The sequence below is a fragment of the Chrysochloris asiatica genome, unplaced genomic scaffold, assembly GCF_000296735.1.
Source record: "Chrysochloris asiatica unplaced genomic scaffold, ChrAsi1.0 scaffold00009, whole genome shotgun sequence".
NCBI lineage: Eukaryota > Metazoa > Chordata > Mammalia > Afrosoricida > Chrysochloridae > Chrysochloris > Chrysochloris asiatica.
This window is the reverse complement of record NW_006408527.1, coordinates 9831381-9846828: the sequence shown is the minus strand read 5'-3', so window position 1 is coordinate 9846828 and position 15448 is coordinate 9831381. Positions and strand designations below refer to the sequence as shown.

General features: G+C 36.0%; 1 protein-coding gene across 2 annotated transcripts in view; it reads left to right on the top strand.

Annotated features, from left to right (window-relative positions):
• Nucleotides 1–6790, top strand: part of SYT14 (synaptotagmin XIV) — a 230580-nt gene extending 223790 nt beyond the window's left edge. Inside the window, exons 5-7 of one of the 2 annotated variants that reach the window (XM_006834039.1) lie at nt 1070–1259; nt 3873–3929; nt 5201–6683. In XM_006834039.1, the coding sequence (XP_006834102.1) occupies nt 1070–1259; nt 3873–3929; nt 5201–5514 (561 nt within the window). In that variant the 3' untranslated portion in view covers nt 5515–6683. Of the gene's footprint in view, nt 1–1069; nt 1260–3872; nt 3930–5200 lie in introns of both variants that reach the window. The other variant, XM_006834040.1, reaches the window with a different exon arrangement.
• The last annotated feature ends 8658 nt before the right edge of the window (nt 6791–15448 follow it).

Here is a 15448-nt window from a genome sequence, read left to right as displayed (position 1 = left end):
GCTTGTTCAGTATCTCAAGCCAGAAAGATGAATTAATTCTTGAAGGAAATGACATTGAACTTGTATCAAATTCAGCTGCTTTAATTCAGCAAGCCACAACAGTTAAAATCAAGGATATCCGAAAAATTTTGGATGGTATCTGTGTCTGAAAAAGGAACTGTCCAACAGGCTGATGAGTAAGATATAAAAGCTATCCAGCTATGGAAACAAGGCCCGATTGATTCCTTGGAAATCTTATACAGGGTCGCTATGAGTTGGAACCAATTCGAAGGCACTTAACAACAACAGCAAAGCATACGTAGCAACATCCCACACACACCTACCTTTTATTTGTTAATTTATTTTGCTATGGCAAATATTTTTCCATCCTTTTATTTTCTATTTTTCTGTATCTCTGTGTTTGACATGTTGGTATATAAATAGCAGATCATTTGATTTTGTTCAATCATGTGGGACAATCTTTTTTTAAAAGGGCAAGGATAGAAAACTTACATTTAAAGTACCTGAGTTGCAATCTCTGGTGGTGGTGTGCCGTGGAGTCAGTTCTGACACATAATGACCCTGTGTAGGGTTTCCAAGGTTGTAAATCTTTATGGTAGCAGAAAGCCTCACCTTTGTCCCATAGAACGGCTGGAGGTTTTGAACTGCAGATCTTGAGGTTAGCAGCCCGACTCATAACCACTACACTACCAGAGCTCCTTAGTTTTAATGTGCATCAGGTTTTGTTTTGGTTTTGGTCAATAATTCTTTAAGCAACAAGCTTTCAAATTCAGAAAAGAGATTATTAACCCTAATGAGTTTATTTTTTCTGATATGTGTATAAGTGTGCAAAGATTTATGAAGTCTTCTCATCCTTTATTAGTCTCTGACTATGGTGTAATGAATAGAGATCCAGGGATTAAAATACACTCAGGACAATATTTCTAATCTGATGTTTGGGGAATTTGGCTTGCAACTGTGTTCTTTCCTATGATTTACCTATCTAAAGTCAATAAGCACTGTATTAACAAATCACCTCTTAATATATCTCTTTTGCAAAATACTATAGAAGTTTCATTTTTTATTCCAGGGCTGTGAGTCCCAGATGAGCATGTCAGAAATGTCCTGTAGTGAAAGTGCAGCCTCATGTCAGTCTCTTGAACACGGCTCAGTTCCAGAAATCCTCATTGGCCTGCTTTATAATGCCACAACTGGAAGACTATCAGCAGAAGTAATAAAAGGCAGCCACTTCAAAAACTTGGCAGCAAACAGGCCACCCAGTGAGTGAATTTTTTTTTAATTCCAGTGTTTCTGTGCTTGTGGGGTCTTGGTGTTCGGGGCTTCAGTCTTATCGTAAGTTTGAACCAATCAAAATGAAATGGTATCATAATCAGGTAATCTGTTTCATGTTTTCTAGTTCTAGTCTATTGGAAAGTAGAAAAAAATTGAAATTCAAAATATTAATTGTAAGATAACATGACTTTTTAAGCTTTCATAGTGACTGCAGAAGAAATCGCCCCCATCTAGTCCTTATACTCCAATGGTGGGAAAAGGTACAGGTTTTATAAGGTTTTTTTGAAAAGTGAATAGTATTCCACAAATATTCACAGGAATGTGGATTGCTGTTGTTAACAGAAGACAGTTGTTGCATTTTCTGTCTGCATGCAGTACTATGAAATAATATGTATTTGCTTCTGTATTGTCCTTTTCTCCCATAACAATGAAAGAAGAAATTGTTTCTTCGCATATTTTTCTTCTTTAAAACCAAAAACTAGTACTGCCAGCAGTTGTTGTTGTCAGGTACCATCAAGTGAATTTGAACCACTGACCTTGCAGGTTAGCAGTTCATTGCTTATCCTATAGCACCAAACCAGAACTTCTAAAATGGAATAACTTTTGTCTTTGCCAGGACAGAGCAAGGCACAGTTTGCTACTACCCTAGATGTTTCACCCAACTCAGGACATACAAAGAAATTTGTCGCTCAGTGATGTACCTCCAAAACTGATTGTTGATACCTATGAAAGATAAACTGGAAAAGTAACAGTCTCTTTATACTTTGCTAAAATCAAAGCTGTTGGTGTCCTAAACTAAATGGAAACCTTAAATAATAATACCCCTTAAATCTGTGTAAAGTTTTCCCACAAACTTGCATAAAGCAGTTTCCTTGTCCAAGTTACACATAATTACTGAAAGAGGGAAAACTTGACACCCATGGAATAAAATAACTCTACTTCTAAGCATCTTTATAATGTCAGATGTAAACTGTCCTTTATTCAGTGTTGAAATCTCATAAAAAATAGGTATTACGTCTGCCCCAAATAATATTAAACCTTACTTCTTACATACATCACGGGATATGTCTATCCCTGAATTAAAAGTTAGAAGGCTAAAATTGTACTCATATTTATATTATTGGACAAGTGACCGAACTTCTTTTTTTCTTTATGAGTGAAAGTAAAATTATGTCTCTCTCAAGATTATTGTGAGACTGAAATCAGATAAAGATGCACAAAAGAAGGATGCAATTATTATTGGCTCCCTTTTATTTCAGAAGGAAAAATTCAGAGGGAGGGAAAAAGCAATTACTATAATAAACAGATTCAAAAGTGACTTAATTCTCTTCATTTGCACACACGTTGAATGCAAACTCAGATGGCCTGGGAGGTAATGTTAATGAGTGAAATTTGTAGTTGGAAAATATGGAGCGTGGGCAGGTCTGAGCCAAACTCAAGAAAGTACACATATCCTGCCTTCAGACATTGAGATTCAAAGCATGTTGTATACCATACCAGATAAACTTTATTTGGGATCACATTTAGTCACCAACTCTAGCAACTTGCCACTCTTGAGTTAGTTACAGTTTAATTTTTAAAAAATGAAGAAATATTTCAATGAATATGCTAAAAAGTAGCACAATGAAATGTTTGACTTTCTGCCCTTGTGGCAGCCACTCTGATAGAACAGAATTCCTCAGAACTAAAATGAGGAGGGGAAGTGGTAGATAACAAACAAGTAAAGGAAGATTGGCTTGTCTCTAGAATAGACACTAGTATCCTAAACACCCAAGAATCCCCTAAATTGTAGCATCCACATTATGGAATGAATCTTCCAGGTTAAAGAGTAAATTATCACAATTACTTTACTTTAGAATTGGATCTTTAGTGTCAGGTGGTTAAAGATGTTTTCTGGGGGGTAACTAGTGAGTATATATATATATAGTAAATAAAATTTTTAAATAATTATATGAAAATGGAGTATTTATAGAATAAAATATAAGCTAGTCTTACCAATTTGTTCTAAACTGTATCTATTACATAAGATTGGAACCTTCATATAGACCAAGATTGCAAACTTTCTGAAACTATGGACTGAGTAATCCAGTTTTATCTAAAGAAATAATAGCAAGCAACCTTCAAGACAAAAATTCTGATAGTTACATTTTGTTTTGTATAACTTAATTTTATACTACCTTTTTAGAAATAAAAATATTTAAAATATTAAATGCTATATGTATAAACTTAACATTCAGGATATTACTACTAATAATAACACTATAATGACTTTTATTCAGTCTTTTATAGTCTAATAATTTGCATGACTCTATGTTCAGTGTGTCTTAGACCAAGAGGATGTCGTTATAAAGATGTCCCCTTTTTAAAAGGTATAATTTTTGTTTGACATTATACAATGACCTTAAAAATTCTCATTCCATGAAATTTACCCAACAACCCTTTTTGTTCAGCCCTCTACCTGAATTAAAATGCTAAAGTTTTGTATTCTTCCACTCCAATGAAAAGTGTTTCCTCTTTAATTCTAACCTTTGACCCTCTCTCACCCAACAATTGACATCTGGTCATTATTTCTTTTACTGCTTTCCACCCCCTGTTGTCAGATGGACTGTTCTGTTGTCTAAAACACTTGATAGGTGGACAGGTTTATATAATCCGAGGTGAGTTCCTGTAGAGACTAATTGGATGTTGTCTTTTCATGCAAAAATAAAATGCCCTAAAACTTGCCAGCAGTGAAGCTGTCCACCATGTTGGTTTCCAAAAACAAAAAACAAAAACACTGCACATTTATTATCTGTGGTACTTAAAGTAAAACTTAGAATTTATCTCTGATTATGGATGATGGTATTCAGAATATCTATAAACAAGCAAAACTTTTTTTAAATAAAAGTTTTCATCTTTTCATTCATTATGTTTTGACTCATAGAACAGAAATAAAGGAGTTATTTTGTAAGAAATATGACAATTTTCTCTCAAATTAATCGAAATTTTGATATGAAGTACACATGATGGATCAACATGCTGAAGATCATTTGCATGAGTCTTAAAAACTTGAAGAAACAATCTTTTACAAAATTTACCTCCTAAATAATGAGACAATGAACTTTCCACATTTCACTTTGAACACTAACCATCACATCATTGTTTTATATAATTCATGAAAATTCTCAAGTTATCATATTTTAAACCACGTTAAATTGTGCCAAAAAGAAACTGTATGGCATATATTTTAATTAGTCAAAATTCACATTAAATGTTCTTCTGCATGAAACCAGGAGAGAACTTTACTTGGTTTGCTAAAATTTGAGCCCTTAATGTATTTGGTTTCATTTGGGCCCTTAAGTGTTTTAAATACATATTTTAAAAACCACATCCATGCAGAGATTTCTTTGACATTTCATCCTAAGCTATTTTGATGTCATCTTTGCATTCTTGTCTTCTTTTCCTCTTCACCATTTGCCTTCATTTCTGTTTGTTTGTTTATTCTTATTCTCTGAAAACACAGTGGAATGCTTTACAGTGTTGTGGCTAATTAAGCTTGCTAAGTGTTTATTAATGCTATGATGTCCTGCTTATTGAAGCTAAATGGGAATGGGCAGGGGTGGTGGTGGGAGGTCAAGGATGGGTGGGGTGGGAGGTTGGAGGAAGGATTATGAGGTATACCTTCACATTCTAACTAAAATGTAGAAATAGTGAGGTTAAGATATTACTACCAAAAAAAAAAAAAACCAAAATACTTTCTGGCTACTTAACTCATTCACATTTTTTAAGCATCTACATCAAAATGGAATTGGTTAAATTTCCATTAAATCTGGTATACACCATATCCTTATAAAGTGTAAAATATTTAATCTTAGGAAACGTTGCAAGAGAGTTGTTTTGAGTTTGTTTCAAATGATGTTTGTGGTATATTGTTGTTGTTTTTCTGTAGATACTTATGTTAAGTTAACTCTACTGAATTCCATGGGCCAGGAAATGTCCAAATGCAAGACATCAATCCGCAGAGGACAGCCAAATCCAGTATACAAGGAAACCTTTGTTTTTCAAGTGGCCCTATTTCAACTTTCTGATGTGACACTCATACTATCTGTATATAACAAACGCAGCATGAAAAGAAAAGAGATGATAGGCTGGATTTCTTTAGGTCTGAACAGCTCTGGAGAAGAAGAACTCAATCACTGGACTGAAATGAAGGAGTCCAAAGGACAGCAAGTCTGTAGATGGCATGCGTTATTGGAGTCATGATGAATAGGATAAAGGAGGATGCTCAATCCAAGGCAGCATTGTTTCTGATCAGAACATCACTGTTTTTATCTAGCTACCATTTGAAGACCTATTCTTGGAAGAATCATATTCAACGTTCTACCAGAAAGCTTTAAATTTTGTGGAAAAAACTTTGAATGTTTACACTCTGATAGAGTTTGGGGGAAATGAGGAATTTAATTGTTGTTAAATTAATAATCCTCCAGAGACTGAGTAACATGCTTTTGGTTTGAAATTTATTTTACTTTAGCAGAAGTACTTGTAATTTCATTAAAAATCAAAATTATAAGTCAATAATAAAAAACAACAACAAATCATTTTAGTTGCAATACTATTTCAGTACCACTCTGCACCCTCCATAGGACATGATTTGTCAGGCCAATCCTGGATGTTTATAATCTTCTTTAATATGAAAAAGTAGTTCTCCAGTTCTTTCTTAAGTCACAAGGATTTCAAGCACATTGAAAATTGTTTTATTTCAGGTATCTCCTCTTTGTCCTCTGAGTTTCATTGTGCCTCAATTCTTCACAATAGCACCAAATCTAAGTTCAAGCAAGTATTCATTGTCATAAAAGAATTTTTTTACATGTTATTAAGAAAAATAAAAAGGTCCGTTTTTTTTTTTGCTTCTGCTTTTGCCTGATCCAAAGAGATCAAGTCACTGTACTGGTCCCTTGCAAGTCTTTTAGGCAGGTTGTACTATAGAACTATGTAACTTTCTGTTGAAAGCACTTCCTGTATTCTTGTATTCCAATGTAGGAAGCTAATAGAGCAGGACTTTACAATTTCTTTCAGTGATTGCCTCTTTAAACTTGTGGTAATGTGAAAATACATTTTTTTTTTTTTTTTACAGAGTGAAAAAATGCAGTAGCTAAGCTGCTGAAAATTGGAAACTCAAGCTAAAGAAAATTTTAATTATCTGCTCTGAGTATTTTAGTAACCCAAACTGAAATAAAGCAGGTAGCATTCAAAATAAAGTGTTCAGTCTGTAAATGTTCACTTTTACTTCAAATTTATATTTGTGATATAAAGACTATTCAGTTCTCAGTCAGGATCAGGACATCATGGTAAAAACTGTTCTGAGAAGCCTACTGACGTTTCTAGCAACTTGTGACGAGATTTTATGAAATTTTACAGGTACGTTCTTCAACATAATGTCATCCTGTGCCTTTCACGGAAGTTCAGCTTGCTCGTGCAGCTTAAAAGTTGTATTTGCAAAAATAGGCCTTCGATTTTTTTAAGAGTAAAGATTCCTCAGAACGGTGTCACAAGATCTGTCTTTCCTCTGAGTTTTGTAGCAGTTGTATATTGAACTAATGTTTTTTAATGGCAAGGCGCTTTCATTTGTTAATTTTATATTTCAGCACTCTGATTAATCAAGAATATCATAAACTGCTTTCTTTTTAATTTTGCGTCTTACCCAGTATATAACTTTATGCATATACTTTACCTGGAGTATGTTTTGTATATATGAAAAATACTTTCTTTTTTCTCTTTCTCATTTCTAGTTAAACTAGACAAGAAAAAAAAAATTTTTTTTTTACCAATAACTAAAAGGCAGTATGTTCCTAGTCCCAACTACCATCTCTTATTCTAAACTAAAATTTGTTATTACTATAATAACAAACCCATGCATAGAAGTGACCTCTTCACTTGGCTATTCTGAAAGCTTTAAAAAGAAATCCAAAAAGACACTGAGCTCCTAATATTTTTTAGTTTAAAAAATAGCATCTCTATATATTCATATACATAAATTATAAAAAAAAATACAAGTGGTATCTATATTGGACAGCATGATGTTTAAGAATGCATATTAGGGAGTTGTATTAAAGGGGGGAAATCCATTCTTTCTTTGTTCAGCAATGAGCATTTTTTCAGAGTTTTAAAATAAATAGCTAGTTTATAGAGTTAGAAAATTAATCACACCATATACTATTTTATTTAAGCATTGTTATCAACAATATGATAAAAGTTGAAAAGAAGATACAGATTTGACTGAGAAATTGGTTTTAGGCATTTAATGCTACAGGTATTCTCTTTTTCTGACTTTGAGACAACCGACTACATTGCTCACAACTGAGATTCTCTTCATAAAAAGAACGTCAGTCTTACTTATAGCTGTAACAGAGCCCAACCACACATTAATAAGACCACCTTGGTGCTTTCACCTTTAGTGAGAAAAAAAAGACACAACTAGATGTCATCTGTTAAGCTACTTTTCTTCCAATTATTCCCATAACTGTGTATGCTTTCTTACATCTTTAGGACTTTATCTAGCATAAGAATTAAATCCAGAATTGCCTAAGAATTAACCAACAATTAAAGAAAAATCAAGAAAGATCCTACCTCCACCATAGTTTCCAAGTCCTCAATGATTATAAATTATCTGTATGTTTGTGTGTGTCAATGTATATGCACATACACACAGCATATTTTTAAGACTTTTTTAAAGAGAAAATACCCTGGCTTTTTCAGATAACTGAAGAGAAAACATTTCTCAAGTTTACAGATGATTTTTCTCTTCTGTATACTTACTGGGAATTACATTTGGTTTGGGGTGCTATCTGCTGCCGTTCTCCTTCACACATAGCAAAATACACATCTTTGTATCCTGTGGATTGACACAACTTAGTGTAATTACTCCCCCAAAAATGTCTATTCTTTTTGAAAAGGATTAAATAGGGCTCAAGAGACCCACTTCACTCTACTGAATCTAATGTGCAAGACAGTACTACTGCTTTTTTGTGTGCTTGAATTTGCATGAAAGCTTAGAGGCAAAATCCTATATTTCAGTAATTATAGCAAATGGGGGCCCACTGGTGGGCAGCAGGTGTTGGCTCAGAAACTTGAAAAAGACAACGCACTTTCTTGTTGTTTGGTGAAAGTCCCCTAAGTTTTATAATAAAATAGTCCAAATATGGCAACTGACAGGTATTGATGGGAGCTCCTGATCCTGGAATTACAGCCTTTATTTGTCTCCCAGATGAGCTGCAAAGTGCAGTTGTTTATTACTGCCCAGGAAACAAAGTCTATTTCAAATCTGTAAAAATGTGTTTAGTATAATATTCTCCTGACCTATCAGAAGCATTCTGACATAACTTTACGTCTTCAGTCCCAGCTAAATCTTACATGAAATTTATTTGCATATTTTCTTACCAGGCATTCAGCGAATCCTCAGCAATGGTGTATTTAGTGGCAAAAGTAATAAATTGAGTCACAGTTTTAAAAATGAAAATCCAATGAGAAGATATCCAAGCTTCCCTGATTAATATGTTATTATTAGCTGTCATCCAGCCAGCCCCAGACTCATAATATAGAAAGTTCATGCATGCACAACAGGAACTGACTCGTGATCCACAGGATTTTCACTGACATCTCAAAAATAGGTACCAGACTTTTCTTCTTAGTCTGCCTCAGTCTGAAAGCGCCCTCGTGAGCCCTGTTCATCATCTTAGTAACATACAAGCCACCATTCACCAATGAATGATGACGGTGTTTGAGGTGCATAGACTGAGAATCAAACCCTGGGCTCCCATATTGTTGTTGTTAAGTGCCGTCGAGTCGGTTCTGACCCATAGCGACCCTGTACAGGGTTTCCAAGAGTGTAAATCTTTACAGGAGTAGAAAAACCTCATCTTTCTCCCGCGGAGCGGCTGGTAGTTTCGAACCGCTTATCTTAAGGTTCACAGCCCAATTCGTAACCACTACGCTACCAGAGCTCCTTTGGGCTCCCACGTAGAAGGTGAGAATTTTATCTTTGAGCCCTAACTGCCTCCTGCTAATATACATGCTTAAATTTAGGGCCTTAACAGGCACTTTTCTCCAGACTAGTGCAGATGCTGTATGTTGCTACATATTGAATCAAATTTTGAATTACCATCATTTTTATTTTGCTTATCAAGTGAATCAGAAGCAAAATCAATGATTTGTTGTAATATAGTGTTGGAGAGATCTAGCACATCATGCACTGCTGTATTTAATTCTTCCAACTCTATGAAGTAAGTAATATTACCCACATTCTGCAAAGAAAGAAACTGCAGTCTAAAGAGGCTAAACTAACTTGCCCCAAGTTATCCAGTAAGTAAGCAAGCAGCAGGACTAAGATTAGAACACAGGTGCAAGTTACTATGTTATTTATTCCCATACTCTTTGCCACTCTGTGTGTTGTAATTGTATCCCTCTTTACAAACTGCAGGAAAAACAACAATAGTATGTTCATCAATAATCCCACCCACATTAAACTATGTTGAATAGCATTGTTGTTAAGTGCTGTGGACTTGCTTCTGTCTCATAGCGACCCCTATATAGGATTTCCAAGGATTGACTGGTGGGTTTGAACCACCGACCTTACTGTTAGCAGTCCAGTGCTTATCCTACAGTACTGCAGACTGGGGAGAAAAGGAAACACAGCTCAGGAAAGAGAAATAAAAGATAAAGGGGAAAAAAAATCATAGAATTTCCCCCCTCAGGGTAAAGTCATCGATAAAGTATGACACAAAAATACCATTTTCAAAGACTGGGGTCAGTTTATTTAATTAGTTTATATGCTGAAAGCCTGTTAATTAATGTGTTCTGTTCTCTGACCACTTTTATGAGTCTGTGATGTTTCAATTGTATATGATCACCTTTCTATCTGTGAAGTAGATAACTGTGTCTGTTAACCTATAGTTTACCGCTCTCAGAAATGAGAAGGAAAACTTGTTTTCTTCTCTACTTCTATTGGTTCTTTATGTTTCTTATCTACCCCATTATAAGATGAGTGTAATCATAGCTAGTCTGATTACAGATGTCTCTATATCCCCCTCACCTGGTACAGTAGAGTCGATTCTGACTTACAATGATCCTATAGAGGAGTCCTCAGCTGCCAACCATTAAGTTAGTGATTCAGACCCACCAGCTGCTCCAAGGAAGCAGTTGGCTTCCATGAAGATTTGCCACCTTGGAAGCTGTAAGGGGCAGACCTCCTCTATCCAATAGGGTATCTATGCTATCTCCTCCTATTGTTATTGCTGTTAAGTGCTGTGGAGTCAGTTCCGACTCATAATGACCCTGTATAGGATTTCCAAGGGGCAGCTGGTCAGTTTGAACCACTGACATTGCAGTCAAGTGCTTATCTTCCAGCGCCACACCAGGACTCCTAGGTAGGAGCACTTCCTTATTCTTATGGGTTAGGTGTTGGTTTGCTAACCTCAGGATCACTGGTTTAAACCCACCAGGCTCTTTGAGTAAGAAAGATGAGTCTGACTGCTCCCATAGATTTACGGTCTTGGAAACTTACTCTTCATTGGATTGCTATTAGTCAGACTTGACTTGATGGCATTGGGTTTGGTTTTAGTTTTTATGATTCACTCATAGTAGGTTGTTATTGGCTGGCGAGTTGTGTGCCGTGGAGTCGGTTCCGACTCAATTGCGACCCTGTACAATCTTTACGGGAGCAGAAAGCCTCTTTCTTCCCAAGAACAGCTGGTAGTTTTGAACTGCTGACCTTGTGGTTCGCAGCCCAATTCGTAACCACTACGCTACCAGAGCTCCTTTAGGTTGTTGTTAAGTGCCTTCAAGTCAATTCTGACTCAGTGACCCTGTGTAGGACTACCAGGGCTGTAAATCTTTTTCAGGAGCAGAGAGAGCTTCATCTTTCTCCCGCCATAGTGGGTACTTTAGAGATAATAAAGTCCCTTTGGAAGAAATCAGTAATACTGTTAAATAGAAATTTCACTATCTATGAATCCTATGTTATACCTGGATTTTTTATTCCTTCACTTAATAAATCCTTATGAGTACCCACTCTATCCTATGTGCTATTCTAGGAGAGCTGCAGAGAGAATAAATTTGATAGATGTATTCTTTACTTTGTGGGAGCTTGTGTTCTAAGGTGAGCAGACAGTTCCAGAATGATGTCATTCAGTCTAGAATGACTAAGTGTTAAGATAAAGGCATGCACAGAGTATTTGGGGAGTTTGGATAGGAGCACAGCGTGGGAGTTCAGAAAAGTCTGCCTGAAGAGATGACCTGAATTGGGTCTTAAAGAACAATCTGTTGTTATTGTTGTTGGGTGCCGTGGAGTCTATTCCAACTCCAAGGAGCGGCTCATGGGTTTGAACCCCTGACCTCGCAATTCAAACCAACCTTGTGGTCCAGTGTTTATCATATAGCACCACACCATGACTCCCATAAAACTCCAGGACACATAAGGACGAAATATCAAGCAGTGATTCACAAATTTTAGTGCGTTTTTGAGGATTATCTTTAGAACTTAACTTGTAGTCCAGAAATTCACAGCCAGAAATTCTATTTCTTTTGGTTTGGGGTGGAGCCCAAGAATCTATATCTTATTAAGATCCCCAGGAAATGCTGTCTGAGATCTGTTGGTACAGAATAATGGACTCATTAGATGGAATTATTGATAGCAAGATTCCAATGTCAAATTTTGTCTGTAAGTATTACAGTGATAAATCAGAGAGTTCAGAGATCCGGGCTTGATTCTTGACCAGTGCCTCTCAAAAGCAGCCACCACCCCTGTAATAAATAAGGGAGAGATGAAAACTAGGGTCCATATTATTGGTCTTACTCTTGTGCTTACATTGAAAAAAAGATTTAATGAGAAAAGAAAAAGTGATATTATGAGCTCCTGTATATTTACATTCAACATGACTTCAAAGTGTATGTTGGTATAAGAAATAGATCCTATTATGTTGATTTTATGGTTCCTGTAAGTTTCTTTGGATTGTTGTCAACTATCTCCTTCCTGCCTGTCTTTATGATGATAGGTGTACAGCAGAGAGTCCGAGAAGATATTTATCTGAGACAAGTTTGCTAGCAAGTTCACATTTTTCATGTTGTGGAAATAGAAAGAGGATCGTTTTTAAAGTACTTTAAAAATAAACTACGGTACATCTTTTTTCTCTCTCTCTCTCCTCAATCATGAAGGAAAGTAAGTGAGACCCTCTAGATAGGAGAGTTTTAATAAAAATGTTTTAAATGAAATAATGCAGACTTCCTTTCCCCTTCTTTTCTTGTCACTTATTCTAATCAACCAGTTTCGGGTCTGAGAACATAATTTATAGTAAGCTTGTAATTTAGGCCTTTTTTTTTTTTCCACTCATGCTTTTTATATTGCTTTTTACTTGAATCATTTAGTGAGGTTTCTGTCTCCTACTGTTTTATGAGTTCAAATGAATCATACCAGATGAAGATTCTAAAACTTTGCTTTGAAGTGATTTTGTAAGCATACAGATTATCATAAAAGTTTTAAGAGGAAAAAAAGAATACATCCCCACCCCCCAATTTAAATTTATCCAGATAACGATCTCTTTATTTTCGTACTTCCTCTCCTATCCTCAAGTCAAGATATATTACTTCAGGTCCTGTGGTCTTGTCATCTAGATGGTACTTTTATAACTAAAGCTGCTTCTTGTCAGAAAAAACACACAATCCAGTCTGATGCTGAATGGTAGAGTTTTAATCACAACTTGGCTTTAAAATTGTGCTGCTTAATAACTGAGTAATCTCTCTCAGGCCATATTCTATTTTATACAAGGGAATGAGAAGAGCTTCCTCCTTGAGTTGCAGCGAGGATTAAATAAGACAGAGCACCTATTATAATTAATAATGGCTATATTTGGTGGCATTTAACAACAAGAACAACAACATATTTGGCTATGGAGTCCTTGTGTGGCCCTGTAGCTTAATGCACAAGGTCGGGTTGAACCACAAGGTCGGTGGTTCAAGCTCACCAACGCTTCCTTGGAAACTCTATACAGGGTCACTATGAATCAGAACCGACTGGATGTGCACATATTAACAACATATTTGGCTATATTGAAGTCCTGACTTAGCTGTAGGATAAGCACTGGACCACAAGGTCAGGAGTTCCAACTCACCAGCACTCCTCAGATCCTCAGAAACTATATATATGGTCGATATGAGTTGGAACCGACTCGACGGCACTTACCAACAATATTTAGCAGAGACGATTGAGAGATGCGTATTCCAAAATATGTTGGAAAGCCCAAGAACACATTTGCAAGCCCCTACAAGTTTGCCAAATTTGAAATCAGAATTCTTACTTGCCTTAGAAGACTTTCACAAGTTAAATTTCTTTTCCCATGCCTCATTGAAGCATTCCCCATAAAAGGATTTTAATGGGGAAGCTTGTGCCATATGTTCCTTAGTATCCCCTTCAGTGTGTGGTACAACCCTGGAAGTACAATACTTGATCTGACAATTCTCATGTCTCCTCACATACAAAGAAAGCATGCAATCTTTTTCTTAGTATGGAGATGGAAAAATTGTTGGTAAACTACTTGGAGTCATATCGCCTTCCATATAGTTCCCTCTGTTTCTGAAGTGTGTGTATCAGTTCACTCTCTCTTTTCCTCCCCCAAATGTAAAAACATGGTCCCAAGCAGAAAAGGTTATTGGGAAAACCATGACATCCACGTCCGCATTGACAAGCCAAGAGTAAACCGACAAGAATGGAAATCCCTGTCAATATTCTATGTGAGTTAAGACTGACCTTTGAGTAAAAGTACTAGCTGTTGCTGTTTACTGCCGTTGAGTCAATTCTGACTCATAGTGACCCTGTATAGAGTGTTTCCAAGGAGTGGCTGGTGAGGTTTGAACTGCCGACCTTGCAGTTCAAACCAACTTGCAGTCCAGTTGTTATCCTGCATGCCACACCAGGATTCTCATCTCTATTTCCTTGACAACTTTGTCCTTTTTTAGAGTCCTCTCTTTCAAATAGCAAGTTAATACAGTATCCACGGGTCCTCTTCTTTCTTTAAAAATAAATGCTATGGATAAGGTATTACTGAATTTCAAAAGCCACCATACTCTTCTCTGGTGTAATATTTTGCCTGACTATGATTTGTATTTTGAAAGTTTGGGGTTTGGTTTTTTTCCCCCATGAAGGTTGGTGATTGCTTAATTAAGCCACTGAAAAATTTGGACTAAAGCGGTTCATTTGAACTAATGTAGTTACATAATTTGGCTGTTTTGTGGCTGCTGCTGTATGGCTTGAGGTTTGATCTGCTCATGGTTTGAAAGTTGGTTCATCTTCTTCTTCCCTACCTTTTTTCCCACTCCTTTCCATACACATTCACACAAATCCTCAGAATTAGTTCACCAAAACTGAAAAATATCAGTGGAGAAGTCATACCCTCACATTTCTCTCTCAACCACACGAACTGGACAGGACAGTCAGACAGGCTTTCTTAGAGACTTTCCAAAAAGAGCAACACATATAACATTCATTCCTCATAAGACATTGGTTGTTGCTTTCATAGTTGTTGTTGCTAGGCACCTTAGCTTGAATAGTGTGAGGTACCCTCAAATCATGTATGCATTGGGAACAGATTAGGGAACTGACTATTAATCTTTACAAAAGTTTGGCAGAATGTTATTGTAGAATTTCAACCCATTAGTACATACAAATTTCTAAATAATTAATTATGGGAACAAAGTCACTGCTGTAGCAATAGATGTGTGAGATTTTTGACATTTTTCTCAATGGCAGTTTGGCAGTCTGTATCTTAAATTGTCTTATTATTTGAGGGCTCATTTTCCCCCCTTTTCTCTTTTATTCTAGTTATCAATAAACCTACTTTGTACTATTTGATCTTTCAGTTTGTCTTTTAAATATTCAAGACTGCTGTAGAAAGAAAAACCCTAAACACTTTCAGGTTTATTTATTTAGCAAGTGATGTCTCCCCTGACACTTATTGTGTTAAAATGAATACCCAATAGTTGAAATAAAATACTACATTGTATGTAGAGAAAAATAATTATAGGAAATTCATTTTTATATTCAGATACTGATAGAATGCTTATTTCCATAAATCTAAGCAGTTAAAGAGTCCTGATGTGGCCCTGTGGGTTAATGCGCCAGACTGCAAAGCCCTTTGAACTTCAGGGTTAG